At 43.6% G+C, this 15,991-nt stretch overlaps 1 protein-coding gene across 1 annotated transcript in view; it reads left to right on the forward strand.

Moving 5' to 3' along the window:
• Positions 1 to 15,991, forward strand: part of VEPH1 (ventricular zone expressed PH domain containing 1) — a 144,849-nt gene that overhangs the window by 83,015 nt on the left and 45,843 nt on the right. Inside the window, exon 9 of the mRNA XM_056850194.1 lies at positions 15,372 to 15,511. Coding sequence (XP_056706172.1) covers positions 15,372 to 15,511 — 140 coding nt within the window. The remainder of the gene's footprint in view (positions 1 to 15,371; positions 15,512 to 15,991) is intronic.

Genomic DNA, 15,991 nt, shown 5'->3' on the forward strand with positions numbered 1-15,991 from the left:
AATTCCATGATGATTTCCCATGGTCTTTCTGGTTCGAGGCTTTCTGAACTTTGCATTATACTCCAGGGAAATTGCTGCTGGCCATCAATATATCTAATTCTCAGCATGGCCCCATCTGTGAAATTTTTAAATCCAAAAATTGGAGCCATGGCCAGACAAGAAAGATCTTTCTACAAACCAGAGAAAAGCCCCAGAAAAATCTGGAACAAAATATATTGGGGAGGGGTTAAAACACCCCCAAAATAATAGAAGCAGTGGTTGTAGATTTAAGAAACTAATGCTCTCAGTGGCCATTGCTGGGCAACCGCAGCCATATTGCTAGCCTTCCAGCCTTGGTTTCTGTCAGGAAAGGGTGGAAGGAGGGAGGACCCTTTGCAGTGCTGTTTTGACCTTTGAGGGAGGATTCATTGGAGCTAGGCCTAGCAGCAGTCACAGGAAATAGTAGGGGGAGGGGGATACCATGGAAACTGTGGTGCCCCCCCCCCAAGTCCTTGCAGGTTCCTCACTGCCCAACTGGCTCCTTGTCCAGCACCACCCAATTGGGCCCAGCCCAGTGGCTTGAACCTAGCAGAGTTTTCCCAGGGAGAGGCTACCAGTTGGAAGAAAGGGAAGGAAAGCTGAAGACAGAGAGCAGATAAAGTTAAGTTGGCTGGTGGATGGGAAGGAGAGAAGGAAGCAGGAAAGGGGGGGAAACTATAAAGCTATAAGGGCTATCAGAAAAGGTGTAGAGGAAGTTGTGTGAAAGGGGGAAATAAGAGGCCCCTTGCAAGTCCTTGCGGGGGCCCCCACTTGTAGAGTTCTGATTCCAAACCATCTGAAAGAATGAAGACTATCTAGCTGTCTTTATGTCTATGTTCTTTGAAAGAGCCGACATCTTCAACTTCCTCCAGAGTCTAGACAGCTTTCGGTGACTTAAGGAATAAGAAACCTCCAGAGCTCTGAGAGAAGGGATGCAGGGAAACCTACTGCCATGGGGAAGTTTTTTTAAAAAGAAATCCTTTATATTATGCAATATGGATTAATGCTTGCGCATTCAACACACACAGCAAGTGAATATGCCAGATGTCACATTACCAACTTGGAACATAAGGAGCTACATAGTGTAGACCAGGTCTTAGGCAGACCTGACTCTGGTAAGGCCATTAGGAAATGCTCAGAACATTTCAGAAGCCTCTATTATGTTCCTCTCTTGGTACCATAGGATGAGATGATGTGTTACTGATGTTTCAAGAATGTTCAGATGTACCTGTGGCTCAGGAGAATATATTTGCAAGATTCAAGACTCGCATGACTTTTTTATTTAGAGATTTCACACATTTTATTAGAGAACTTGATTGCCATTAGTCAATGCAATTGTCTGAAGATGCTTGAAACTGTAACATGATAATCATCCTATTAAGCATTTGCAAATAATCTATCTTTAGTGTCCCTTTTCATATAGTGAATACTTAACACATAGTCCCTTGCTTCTTTCTGGTGCCAAAATAAACTTAACATCCCTAGTATGGTAATCATTTTAACCATGTCATTATTGCAAAATTCACTTTTCCTGATGCGATTTCCTGGAAATTCCTGTAGAAAAATTCTTCAGACAAATTCCCAGAGCATGGACACATTGTAAGATTGATGTGACTCATTCTTCATGCATTCACAAAAGTGCACTCATGCCGATTACACATGGGATACAGCTAGTTAATATTTCAGATACTCCATAAACCACTTATTCTGAAACATGGCAGTAATTCAACCTCATATAATTTCTGCATTGGCATAGCAGGAGTTACACATTTTTTCTTATATTCTAAGAGCTTGCTTATAAGTTCTTGCCATGAATACACAGCTGGTTTCTAAACTGGATTTTGTTAAGATTTGATTAGTAATAAAGAGTAAAGTGAAAAGGGCATTCTTTAAACAGCTTGAAGGTATACTTCTTTTGAATCACAAATCGGTATGTTGCAACATGTCTGTATTGCAGTGTACAATTAATAAGTGCGAGGAGTTCTCACAAATGCCTGCTAATTCTCCCAGATCTTTCAGCAGTTTCCTGTCATTAACTGTAGTATCTGATTCTTTCAGGATCACTTAGCAAAGTTGGGAGTTGGATTCCAAAATGTTTTTGCCTTGCAGTTCAATTCCAGAAAGTAGTTGGGGGAGGGGGCTGTTGCTTTGCACCATGGCAGTTGGCAGTGAAGCTCTACTGGTCAGACCTCACTTAGAGTATTGTGTTCAGTTTTGGGCACCGCAATTTAAGAAAGATATAGACAAGCTGGAACGTGTCCAGAGGAGGGCAATAAAGATGGTGAGGGGTCTGGAGACCAAGTCCTATGAGGAAAGGTTGAAGGAGCTGGGTATGTTTAGCCTGAAGAGGAGAAGACTGAGAGGGGATCTGATAACCATCTTCAAGTACTTGAAGGGCTGTCATAGAGAGGAGGGTGCTGAGTTGTTTTCTGTTGCCCCAGAAGGTCGGACCAGAACCAATGGGTTGAAATTAAATCAAAAGAGTTTCTGTCTAGACATTAGGAAGAATTTTCTAACAGAGCGGTTCCTCATTGGAACAGGCTTCCTCCGGAGGTGGTGAGCTCTCCTTCCCTGGAGGTTTTTAAGCAGAGGCTAGATGGCCATCGGTCAGTAAGGCTGATTCTATGACCTTAGGCAGCTCATGAGAGGGAGGGCATCTTGGCCATCTTGTGGGCATGGAGTAGGGGTCACTGGGGGTGTGTGGGGAGGTAGTTGTGAATTTCCTGCAGTGTGCAGGGGGTTGGACTAGAGGAAAGGTAGGGTACCTCTGCCCTTTAAACTTCAAAGGGCCATTAATTTCCTAATTGAAAATACTGGTCATTTTAAGTTTAAAGGGCAGATTAGCCACCAATCAGCTGAGGTGGTTTCTCTGACTAATAGATGGTAGATTTGGCCTCCAGAATCTTTTACTTTGAGTGGAACTGAATAAGATTTCATTGAACAGACCCAGGATTCTGAGTAGATCTGTTTAGGATTGCTCTCACCTTGAACTGTCCCTGTCCCTCTTTCTACATGTATCCATGTTTGAACGTATTTTGTTACAATACCTGTTGAAGTGGTGCATTGATTCTTCCTATATCCACAACTCTGAGGCGATATCACCAGACTTTAAAACAACTTTACATCACTGCATATTAATTCAGAATGTGCTGATCAAATAAATGTGACCCAAACTAGGTGGTAATCAGATTTACAAGGAACTGATTCAACCAGATCATGAGCAGTCTATATGACCAATATCACAGAATGCAGTTTCTATTAAAAGCAACCATGTGGCATATCCATGAAGATTTCTTCCATGCTGACTGGCAAAACTAAAGATCTGCATGTACATGTATATACATGTGCATACTTTTCCCGTTTCGAAAGGTAACACTAGGTGAACTGTATTATTGAAAACAAGCCCATAGTTTCTCCCAGTAGTTTATGATTTACCAAAAAACATCAAGAAATAGCTATGGAATGCAATTTATGGTGTCTGGCTGGCAGCAGGATAAAGTTTCAAGCTATGCAGAGACTATTTACATCAGTGTCTCTCCACCCACCCACCCACCAAATTCTTGATCCAATCCAAACCACCTCCCAGAAACGAAGCCAAAACTCCTTCTCCTTTCACAACAGAAAGCTCCGTAGGGAGCCCCCAGTTACAAGGTGAGACTCCCTCAGCGCTTAGCCATTGAGGGCTAAATTAATCCCTCCCTAGATAGGAAAATATGGAAAGGCTATTAATTTGCCTACCTTCCTCATTTTCAGAGTGGTGGATTAGCACTTTCGTTATCAGTTGCGTTGCCACTGGTGCCAAAATCAGAAAAGCCAGCCTGTTAGTGTGTGTGACCTTTGCCTCAGAATGTGAACTGGACTTTTATGTCTAGAGCAGGGGTGTCAGACATAAGGCCCATGGGCCAGATCCAGCCCCTAGAGAGCTCTTATCTGGCCCGCGAGCCAGCCGAGGCAACCACCCCCTCCATTCTCGATCTGGGCTGGTGAGGCATGGCCCGGCCCAACCAAGTGACATCTATGTCATATTTGGCCCTTGTAACAAATTAGTTTGACACCCCTGGTCTAGAGCTTTAATAATGATAGTAATAATAATAAGAAGAAGAATCCACCCTTTTTCTTTTTTCCCTTTTTGCCCCCTTTTTGCATAGCTAAAACCCAACTGATTTCTAGAAACGCTGGTCTTCATCTCTGCAAGTTTGTGGTTGTACTGAGCTAGCAGGGGCCCATGTGTCTTCAATCACTCTTTGGCTCATGCCATGCCTAAATGTATCAAAAAGGTTCCAGAAGCAAGCACTGCAGGGGAGCAGTGATCTTTTCCATCTATTTCCATCATATGGTACTAATTATCTCACAGTACAGCATAAAACATAACACCAACCAAATTCAGGCCGAGGGCGCTCTAGCCCCCTTCCCCCCTTTTAAGGGGAATTCTGTTGTACTTTCAATCAAGTTTTTGCTGGTAAAGGTTTATCCTAGAGAACTAACAATGAGAAACAATTCAACACTGGCAGAGCTGAGATGGAATTTTGCAGTTATTGTACCAATTCGTTTCTTCCTGGTTTAATTATAATGAGCATGTACATGACTACCTACGGAAAGTGACACAACCTACATTGAGGGCTGGTTTGTGGGTCTGAAAGAACTATTGCAAACTTAACATCCACAGGTGGAAATGGGCATTTTAATTGTAGTACTTTTCAAGAGTGTCCATCCATACATTCAGAGGCCACTAGTCAAGTACTGATCAATCAGGTGATGTGTGAACCAGTCCTAAACACATTGCTAAATTTCTGCCCAAATTATAGGGTTGCCAGGTTGCTGGAACCAGCAGGTAATTGCCCGCCAATCCAGCATCCTGCTTGGAGCAGCGGCTGCACATGACATACTTACATAAGATCATAAGAAAGGCCATGCTGGATCAGACCAAGGTCCATCAAGTCCAACAGTCTGTTCACACAGTGGCCAACCAGGTGCCTCTAGGAAGCCCACAAACGACTGCAGCAGTATTTTCCTGCCTGTGTTCCACCTAATATAATAGACATGCTCCTCTGATCCTGGAGAGAATAGGTGTGCATCATGATTAGTATCCATTTTTACTAGTAGTCCCAGAAGTACCACATATTTACTAGTCCTGGAAGCGCCACATCACAAAATGGAGGTTTGAGTGATAAAGGGCCCCTTCGTGATGCGGCACTTCTGGGACTATACCCAGAAGTGATGTAAGCATGTCATGTGCGGCTGCGAGAGTGACCACCCACCCCTTAAAACCTCCCACTGGTGAAGAGGGAGGACCTGGCAACCCTATCAGATTAGCCCAACAGATGGCTCTTAGGACTGAATTCATGAGTCAGTCCAGATGCCACTCCTGCCCAAGGTACAGTGAGGAGCAGTGGGGGGGGGGCAGCATGCCTTATCTGCCTCCCACCTGGTGTGCTGGCCCTATTTCCAGAGATGGCATAATGTCTGATGGCAAAATCCAATATGCACAGGAGCCTTCAGAGGTTGAGAGAGGCTCTGGCCACTTCCCTTTTTTGAGGCTCCTGGTACAGGCGGTAATGGGACCCAAGTTTAAAGTTGTGTGATGAACACCTTCTTTCAATCCTGTCAGTGTATCTCTGTGACTGTATGTATAACCTCATTTGTAGATAACGACAAAAAAACTAAATTTGAGGCCATCCGTGAATGTGAGGCTCAGGCCAAATGCTCCTCCTACACCCCCCCATGATAGATTCTGAATGTGCATGGGTTCCATATACATCTCCTACATTAGATATAGGATTTCAACTGCACGTAGGAAGTCTTTTTTAGATTTGTACCCATTCATATATTAAACCCACTGGTGTTAGAGGAAGGGCCAGAGTACCCCGTAGGCTTTTCCTTTCCCCCAGTTCCTGACTATGCATAGGGCTAGTGTACCATCTTGAACTGGGGCTGTGATGCTAAGACACAGAAAAAATGGTGTAACACCAATCAGATCAGGAATTGATGTCTAAGATTGCTGCTGAAAATCATCTGTGACTTCAGCAATAAATTCTTCCTGTCTTTTCTATCTAATTTACTGTTGATTGTTTTTAAAGGTCATGATACTAACTCTAAAGATCTCCTGTGTGGTGGAAGTCTGGGAGTGTTTTCATGATGGGTCAAAGTAATCAATATTTCTAAGGCCATATAATAAGACAGGCAGAGTGTCCTCTCATGCTAGATATATAGACAGTATTGGCTGGAAATCCAAGATAACATAAAACTAACTTTAACAAAAGAACTGGTTCTTCAGAAAATTATTTTTGTATTTGTAGTAAACAAATTTATATTTATAGTAAGCGAAATTCCTAACACTGATAAGAAGGAAGATCACAAAACATCTGGAGAAATACAGATGCTTTGTTTTTCTTAAAGAAACAAAAAGTTAAGTGACAAAGCTGGTGATATTTTCGAAAGAAAACAAGTTAAAAGTGATCCTGTGGGAATTAAGCTAGAAATGAAACAGTTGCTAATCCAAAATTAAATACAGATCAAATGGTTTTGGGAAGATTTAGATATTGTAATTCTTCTTTCCAATACTGAAGAACAGCACATTAATTTCAACATTTATACACATCAGCATCTGAAATGTGCCAAATTGACATAAGATGTCCTGCCTCACCACATATTTAATTCCGGAAGAGATTTAGGGTTGCCAGCCTCCAGGTACTAGCTGGAGATCTCCTGCTATTACAACTGATCTCCAGCTGATAGATATCAGTTCCCCTGGAGAAAATGGCCACTTTGGCAATTGGACTCTATGGCATTCCCCTCCCCAAACCCCGCCCTCCTCAGGCTCTGCCCCAAAAACGTTCCGCCGGTGGCGAAGAAGGACCTGCCAACCCTAAAGAGATTGCTTCTGAGCACAGACTTAGACAGGATTTCCAAAGATAAGTTCTAAGCCTGCAACCATTTTATCTAGATAGAAATGACTCCACTTCTGATTTTCTCTTCCACCACCCCCTTTTCCTAACTTTCAGCCACTTAAAAAACAAAGATGTGCTTAAAAAGGTTAAAAATAACAACAATATAGGCATTTCTCCTATGCTCTTAATCTAAATGCATCAGTTCAGCCACATTCCCCTATAGCTTTGGATCTCTGCTTATTCACTTTTGTCTTTTCATATCTTCAGAGCTTTGTTGACTTGCAAAGGTAGCATTTGTTCAGAAGAAATGTTCTTGCTCGGTGCCATAATAAAAGAAATACAGAACTGGATACTAACTAAGGTCCCCAGATGTTGTTAATGTAGGGAATTTCCCCATATTTCATGGTATGATGGGCCCTTTTAAACATATATACTGCTTAAAGTATGGTTTGTGGGATATGCTCCTCACAATCCTTCTGGATTTTAATATTTATTGTATCCCACCTGTTTCCAAAGATTTCAAGGTGGATTTCATACATCAAAAAACTATAGTAATGCCCCATGTGTCCGTGAGTCTGTTTGACTGGTTTCTCCCATAAAGTCCTATAAAATATACAACTTGGATTCTTTTTTTGGTGGGGAGAGCATATGAGGCCACTGGGGATATTTTGAAGAGCTATTTGTTATAATCGCTTCCTCTTGGATGTGGCAACCATCTAATCCAACATGTGTTCAGTTTGATGGAGTCATGAAGACAAGTTGTCAGAAATCCCATTCAGAGGAGGTGAAGGTTGATGAATAGGAATGGAGGAAATGTTTTGGATTCTGCCTCTCACCGAGGGGTGTTGCTTTCTTTACGTTAGAGCCATATCTAGTCTTTCTCGCTAAGTGGCACTATCCGGTTACCTGGTAGGGCTTCAAAGACATGAATGGAAAAAGATTTCCCCTTAGGCAATCAAAACTACTAGAACCCTGCTGCCAAACCCCAATGTCAATGGGTATTTTAGTGGCAGAAAGGTATACTTTTGAATAAAAACACTATTTTAAGCCTGGAAACTTTTACACACTTGGTTTGTAATCAACGTCTTTGATTTATCCTTTCTCACACACACACCTTGCCACACTCAGAGAATTTTTCAGGATAGGGGAGCTTAAAAAATCCATCCATCTTGGATGTTCAGAGGTCAGGAGAAGTACTATCATTTTTCTGGGCACTGGATACCACAGATTTTTGGGGGGTAATCAAATAACTTCCTATTCTAAAAAACAAATTCTTGTCCTTTAGTGAAAGCTTTCATGTCACAAATTAAAACATCCATTTAAAAAAAAATGGAATGGAATGGAATAAACCAGGGTCTCAGGTTGGATGATGCATTCACAGTCCCTACCTTGTCTATGTCAGTTAACCTGTTAAATATAGAGCTATTCCACCTCAGAATGTACAAAGGAGATGCACAAATGTACAAATGTGCCCCTTCAATGTACAAATGTACAAATGTGCCCCTTCAATATTCCCTGTGCTTGCAAGCTTGGTTCATTTTCCAACTTTTTGAAGCGGGATCTACTTCCTCTATCTCTTTGGACCCACTTGTAAATTAGCACTGTGTTTCTCCTTAGCATGAAGTGCAAGAATCTGTTACCTAGTACTGAAGTTTTTGTTTTTGTTTCATTTTTAGCATTTATAAATATACAAACCGGGGATAAACAGGGACTTGCAGGAGTCATCTTATTCCCACTCCCTCGCTATTTCTTCTTTCCCTTCCCTCAAAGCTCCCATAGCCTCTCCCCTTTTCCTTCTTCCTTCTCGCCTCCTCACCCACCCACCAGCCAACCTACCTTTTATATGCTCCCAACTTCAGCTATATTTATTTACTTCATATATCTCCCGTCTTTCTCCCCAGTGGGGAACCAAAACAGCCCTCATAACAACCCTGTAAGGTAGGTTGGGCTGAGAGTGTGTGACTGACCCACGGTCACCCAGTGAGATTTCACAGCACAGTGGGGATTTGCATCTGGGTCTCCCAGATGGTAGTAGCCACTACTCCACACTGGCTTTTGTGGGCTGGCTGAACAATAGCAAGCAACCAGGCTTGGGCAAGGCATGCAAGTCTGGCAGAGGCAAGTAGTCCAGTGGCTGCTGGTGGGCCTGGCCCCGATGAGTCTTCCCATGATGAATCTTCACCAAAACAGCCCTGGAAAGGACCATGCCCCCTCCTTTTACTGACAGAAACCAAGGCTGGAAGACTGGCAATACTATTGTGGTTGCCTAGCAACAGCCACTGGCAACATTTGTTTATTAAAGCTACAGGTACTACATGTATTATTGGGAAGGGGTAGGGTTGCCAGGTCCCTCTTGGCAACCGGTGGGAGGTTTTAGGTGTGGATCCTGAGGAGGGCGGGGTTTGAGGAGGGGAGGGACTTCAATGCCATAGAGTCCAGGTGAATTGTTCTCTATCGGCTGGAGATCAGTTGTAATAGCAGGAGATCTCCAGCTAGTACCTGGAGGTTGGTAATCCACAGTTGTTGAGGAGGAGGGGCTAAGAAAGGGTTATAAAGACTTGGAGGGAAAATGGTAGGCTGGACAGGGTGGAGGGATATCAACCCACTGACCAGGAGGCCAGCCGCTAAAGGGGCTTGGGACACATTGGCGGGAGCACAGGGAAGACCTGTCCCAGGTACAGCTTTATAAGGCCTTCCTGGAGATAGCCAAGGAGGAAAGAAGCTGGGAGCCAGAGGGTATGCAGAGGCCAGGGAGAGAGGGAACTAGGGTGAAGGAACACCCATCCCCTCCATTGCTGAGACATTGCTCACAGGTACACTGGAAAAAGAGAAGCTGGAAGGTGATCCCCTCCTGGACTCTTGTCCCCAACTAGTAGAGTCAGACAAAGAGCAGGAACCAGAGTGCCTGCTTTTTCCTCCTTTTTACCCATCTCTACCTGTTCCTGCCCCCCCCCCCCAGCCTCATGAGCCACCTGTAAAAGAGTCATGGCCCACTTTGGGGTTCTAACCAGTTTGAGAAACATTGAAGTGAAGGGTTTCTAGGAAATGTGCTGGTTTAATGAAGTCAATTCAGCATTAATCTGTTATTTAAATGATATGAAACATTGAGGTTTTCTGCACATATAAATGTGGCCTAGGCATTGAGGAATGGAAGGGCCTTGAAGGCCATTTAATCCAACTTCCTGCCTTGATCTTTGATTCCAAAGACATTTGCTTGCTTCACTCCCTTTTTCCCATAGCCAAATATATTACGGTTCCATCTTGGCTAGATTTCTGATTTGCCTGGTTTAAAATATTATCAAATGAAGTTTAATCAAAGCTATGATCGGCGTTTTGCAGTTCTGTCTTTAAAGTGGTGAGGGAAAGTGCTGAAAACTATTACATTTTGTGGTCATTGATCACATACATATTTGATTACCATGCTGGCAGCTGGCCATCTGTGAACTTCCCAAGGGTCAAAGCCACAGACCAGCAGAATGAATGGAATCCAGCGAGGAAAAGGGATTACACAACAACTGAGAGAGTCTTTGGAATGCGAAGGGTATATAAGCCACAAATGGTCTGGTTTTATGGTTCCTTGCCTTGTGCATCTCCTCATGGCACATGTGTGGCTGACTCTACAGTGAAGCTTGGTGAGGTGATTGCCTTAAGGTGATGGATGTTGGGGGGGGGGATCAGCTACCCGCACCCCTCACCCTCACCACCCCGCCTTCCAGAGGCCAAAGACATTCCTTCCTTCCTTTTTCTTCACGTATCTGAGTTAATTTGTGGCAGGTCACTGGAGGACTACCAATTTCTGCAACATCCATGAAAGGCAGTCGGAGAGTTTGGTGCCTTTAGTAAAGGCCAGGGCCAGCATCAGAATAGGGGAGGGGCTGTGGCTCAGTGGTAGAGCATCTGCTTGGCATGCAGAAGATCCCAGGTTCAATCCCTGGCATCTCCAGTTAAAGGGGCTAGGCAAGTAGGTGATGTGAAATACCTGTCTTGTCTGGATTAAATTTCAGCTTATTTATCCTCATCTATCCCATTACTGACTCCAAGCACCAGTTCAGAACATCAACAGCATCCATGGAATTAGGTGGAAAAGGGGAGGGGCTGTGGCTCTGTGGTAGAGCATCTGCTTGGCATGCAGAAGGTCCCAGGTTCAGTCCCTGGCATCTCCAATTAAAGGGACTAGACAAGTAGGTGATGTGAAAGACCACAGCCTGAGACCCTGGAGAGCCACTGCCTGTCTGAGTAGACAATACTGACTTTGATGAACCAAGGTTCTGATTCAGTATAAGGCAGCTTCATGTGTTCATGTGTTCAATACCATGAGGAGAGGCAGCTGCCAGAGCCCATGGATTCTGGTGGGGCTCACTGCTGCTAACTTATTACTCACACATCTCCTCTGATGGCTTCACTCACACCCTTCCAATGTCTGCTTTGTCACTTGCGCTTCCAGCTGCATATGCTGCCTTGCACTGCTGGAGAAGGCCATGTGGGTGGTGCACAAAACATCAGTGTTCCTGGTGGCCATGGTAGTGGCACTCGTAGCTGCACCCACCACCCAGCACCATCAGTAAAAGATGGTGCAGGCAGTAGGGGCAGCTGTGCCTGCAGGCTATGGAGAGCTTGCAAGTGAGCAGAGGGTACACAGGCAGATAGGGGCACATGCATCAGTGGGCAAGAAATGGGGGCCTAGTAGTAGGCATGGTGAGGTTAGGCACAGTCTGCCCAAAACCTTGAACCAGCCCTGGCAAAGGGTGTTAGGAGTTGGCAGCAAAGACACTGGTGTTCTCTCTTTGAGAACCAGGCCAGGGGGCTGCAGCTCAAATGGGAAATACAAAGAAGTCCCAGACACATGCCTGCTGACGTGAGCAGAGGTGCCTTTTCTTTTCAGAAGGGCACCTTTGCATTCAACTCCATTGGTGTAAATTAACATTGTAAATCAAAAGAGAAATGCAAGTGAGTGCCAAATGTTTTGTGGTGTTTATATTTTTTACAAAGCAATGCTATGTCTTTTTTAAATCAAAGTTTTAAGATTTGAGAGTTTCTGGCTCATGATTTCTACATTGGTACATGTGGACGGTTTTGTTTAACCTTTCATGATGGGCATTATAGAGTTAATATCACAAAGTAGATAACATGTTTTTGCTTCTCCCTGCAAGTTCAATTGCAATGTGGTTCATAAATGGAAAGCTCATCCTTGCAGTGAGAAACAGTCTACTTAAGAATGAATTCTCTGGCCCTCGATGATTGACTCATGTCTTAGTGAACAACCTGAACATTGAAAGATGCATTTGAGGACCCAACGTGTGTTTCAGCTGCCATAAGCTGGGAAGCTTTTTAATCAAGGAACTCATTGCTGGCAATTATCAACAGCGAAGAGTGGCTTATTGTGCATGCATATTTTAATAAGCAGAACTCTGTCTGTAAATATAATGCAATAGAATATTTTGTAATGAAAGCAACAGACGGTGCACACTGAAGGCTTGTCTGTTTTACATTTTGTGTTAGTTAAAAATGTAAATGAGCCTTAGAAAGCTGAAAGCTGGTCGGAATATATGCATGTGGATGTCCACATTCATCAAAGTAACTTAGCCTTAAATTTGAATGTGTGGTGGGGAGCTCGTTTGAGAACATCGCTGCTTAAAGTGTCTAAGGGCTGTGCCGCGTAATTTTTTCCCTTTGGTTCTGGCCCCATACTGCTTCAGTTTTCCCCCTGATTTCCACATGCCCTTTTGTGCCTTTAGGTGTCACTTCGGGGTTTTTTTCTTCCCCCTCCCCTCCTGGGGTGTGTGGTTCTGGCTCTTTTGAGGCCACCTTTACCCCAATGTTTTTCTGGAAACCAATTTCAACTCAGCTTTTTCCTAGTGTGTAATGTTTCTATCAGTTTCCTTTGTCCCACCCACCTCCCACCCACTTTTCAATGACCCGAGTATCATCATCATTAAACTACTCCCTCTCCCCGCCACAGACTAGTGATTTCAGTTTTTCTTTAAAAGCCCTAAAATATCGATATAACGCTATAGTGTTGTATTGATAATTTAAGAGGTTATCTGAATTCCCAGCTTTTTTTAAAAAAAGTAAGTCTTATTTCCTCTCATGGAGATATTCCTTTTTCTTGAGACTTACTTTTTAAAGGCAAGCTGGGAATTCAGAGAACCTGTTTAAACTATCACTGCAACACTATGGCATTATAAATATTTTAGGGCATTTTTTTAAAGTAAGGGATAGGGTTGCCAGGTCCCTCTCCACCACCAGCAGGAGGTTTTGGGGATGGAGTCTGAGAAGGACGGGGTTTGGGGAGAGGAGGAACTTCAATGCCATAGAGTCCAATTGTCAAAGCGGCCATTTTCTCCAGGTGAGCTGATCTCTATCAGGTGGAGATCAGTTGTAATAGCAGGAGATCTCCAGCTACTACCTGGAGGTTAATACAAAACAACAGCACTAGCTCTTAATTTAGAAAAGTACAATGCTATATTTAGGACAATAAATATACAATCAACACACTACTACAATAAAAGCACAAACTGTACCATAGGCATATGAAAAAAGCAAAGGTTCTTATATACAGCTAAAAGGATGGAAGTCAAAAAGGTAGGTAATGAATGACTAAAATGTTCATTCCCAAAGTTGGTAAGCACGATGACTTATCCCGTAGAAAACAGTTGGCAACGGGAGTTGTTTGGTCATGCGCAGTAAAGAAGCTATTGGAGTTGAGTTGGCAACCTGGAGGTTGGCAACCCTAGTAAGGGGGGTGTTGTGACGCCACCGATAACAACACTGATGACAACAGCACCCTCCCTTGAAAATCCTCATTATTTAAGCTATGCACAGAAGAAAATAAATTGACTCCACAACTACCAAAATGCACAGGGAGGGCAGACATAAGGAAGAACCCTGCCCAAACCAATTCAGTGCTTGTGGATCGACTCCCAAGAAAATAAGGAGTAATTCCAGTGTGCGGAAAAGGTAGGGTTGCCAAACTTCAGGTACTAGCTGGTGATTTCCCTCTATTACAACTGATCTCCAGCCGATCTAGATCAGTTCCCCTAGATTTTTTTTCTTCCGTGCAGTTCCCCTGGAGAAAATGGCCGCTTTGGCAATTGGACTCTATGGCACTGAAGTCCCTTTCCTCCCCAAACCCCACCCTCCTCAGGCTCCGCCCCAAAAACCTCCCGCCGGTGGTGAAGAGGGACCTGGCAACCCTAGGAAAAGGTCACAGTGACATCCAGTTTCTTTTAACAGCCCCAGCCCCACATCTGTAAGAACAACAACAGCAAAAAGCACAATGTTAAAAAAAAAAACAACCAAAACAACATGTTTAACTTATATTGCTCAAATCTTTAAATACAAGTAATTTAAAACTTAGCACTCCTTGGCACAGCTGCAATGAAAAGATTCTGGTGTGCCAGTTGTAGTCTCAGGTTCAGGGTTTCAGTAGAGTATTGCTCGATGGTTTACCACACAGGGCATTATAGACAAACACAGTTTCTGATGAGTTATTCCAGAAGAGGAGTGATGTGATTTGAATGGCTAGAAATTTAGATAGGGTTAAGAATATCCCAGCAGGCATCTACATTGCTGATGTTTACTATGAAGCAGTGGAAATTGTTTTGCTTGTATGCAGCAATAAACTTTTAAAGTAAACTTTTAAAATAAACATTTAAAACCGCTTTCATTTTTTAACAAGCATAGGGTGCAGTGTAAGGCTGGGGTCCAACAAAGCGTTGGTGCAAAAGAGATTATTTCTGTCTGCAGAGTGTGACTTTCTTGCCTCCCCCTGCAACTGCAGCCCAAAAAATCCCCTGTAAAAGTTCAAAGAGCATATTAGGCTGCAGCGGGAAGAAGAGGTGAGAAGGTAACGCTCTACTGATCAAACCCTTCCTCCTGTAGAAGCTCTTTGTTGGATCCAAGCCTAGATCCCCTAGACTTTCCTTTTCATATCCATTTAAGAAATATCTGGGCATTTATTAACATTTCTTGTTAGGCGGATGGAATGTTGCATCTTACCAGCAAGAACCAAACACTATTGTGTGGGTCAGGTTCAAATCCATAACATTGCCTTGGACAGCAGACGCTCCCTTGCAGCTGTATATGGAGGAATCACCCACTCCACATATAGGATGACATTTTATGCAGTAGACATAGGGTTGCAGGTCCCTCTTCACCACCGGTGGGAGGTTTTTGGGGCAGAGCCTGACGAGGGCAGGGTTTGGGGAGGGGAGGGACTTCAATGCCATAGAGTTCAATGGCCAAAGCGGCCATTTCCTCCAGGTGAACTGATCTCTATTGGCTGGAGATCCGTTGTATTAGCAGGAGAGCTCCAGCTAATACCTGGAGGTTGGCAACCCTAAGTGGACAGTAGCAGTACGGTACCAGGTATCCTTAAGCCTGCATAGAGTTTAGTATGAAAGTATAATGACTAGTCTGATTTGCACTAAAGTATCTGATGTTATTAATATGTATATTTGTTTCTAGATACTGTTAGAAGTTCTGTAGCAAAACTGTTCTTCAGCTGCCCCCTGAAAGGCCATTACTGCCTGTACAGTAAATCCAGCTTTACTCTCATCAGCCGACAGCCTCAGCTTTGGATCCATATCATGTTTCTCTTTCAGCAGGTGTGTGAAATATGAACATGTAAATGGTGGCACCTTGATCGTGTCACTCTTTGTGAATTAAAGTCAGTGCTTTAACTGTAATCTTTTTGTGAGATGTTGAACTTTATCACTGTTGTTGCAAGTCCTTGTATCCATGCTGGGAGGTGAGTAGTGGAATCGGGGTTGTGTAATTCCATTTGCTTTAGACTCTGTTCTGGAGAACCGGTTTTTAATTCCCTGCTCCTCCACATGAGCGGCGGAGGCTAATCTGGTGAACTGGATTTGTTTCCCCATTCCTACACGTGAAGCCAGCTGGGTGACCTTGGGCTAGTCACACTCTCTCAGTCCCACCTACCTCACAGGGTGTCTGTTGTGGGGAGGGGAAGGGAAGGTGATTGTAAGCCGGTTTGATTCTTCCTTAAATGGTAGAGAAAGTCGGCATATAAAAACCAACTCTTCTTCTCCTTAGCTGTAGTGACATGATGTCATACGTTTTTACAT

This window comes from Euleptes europaea, chromosome 5 (assembly GCF_029931775.1).
Source record: "Euleptes europaea isolate rEulEur1 chromosome 5, rEulEur1.hap1, whole genome shotgun sequence".
NCBI lineage: Eukaryota > Metazoa > Chordata > Lepidosauria > Squamata > Sphaerodactylidae > Euleptes > Euleptes europaea.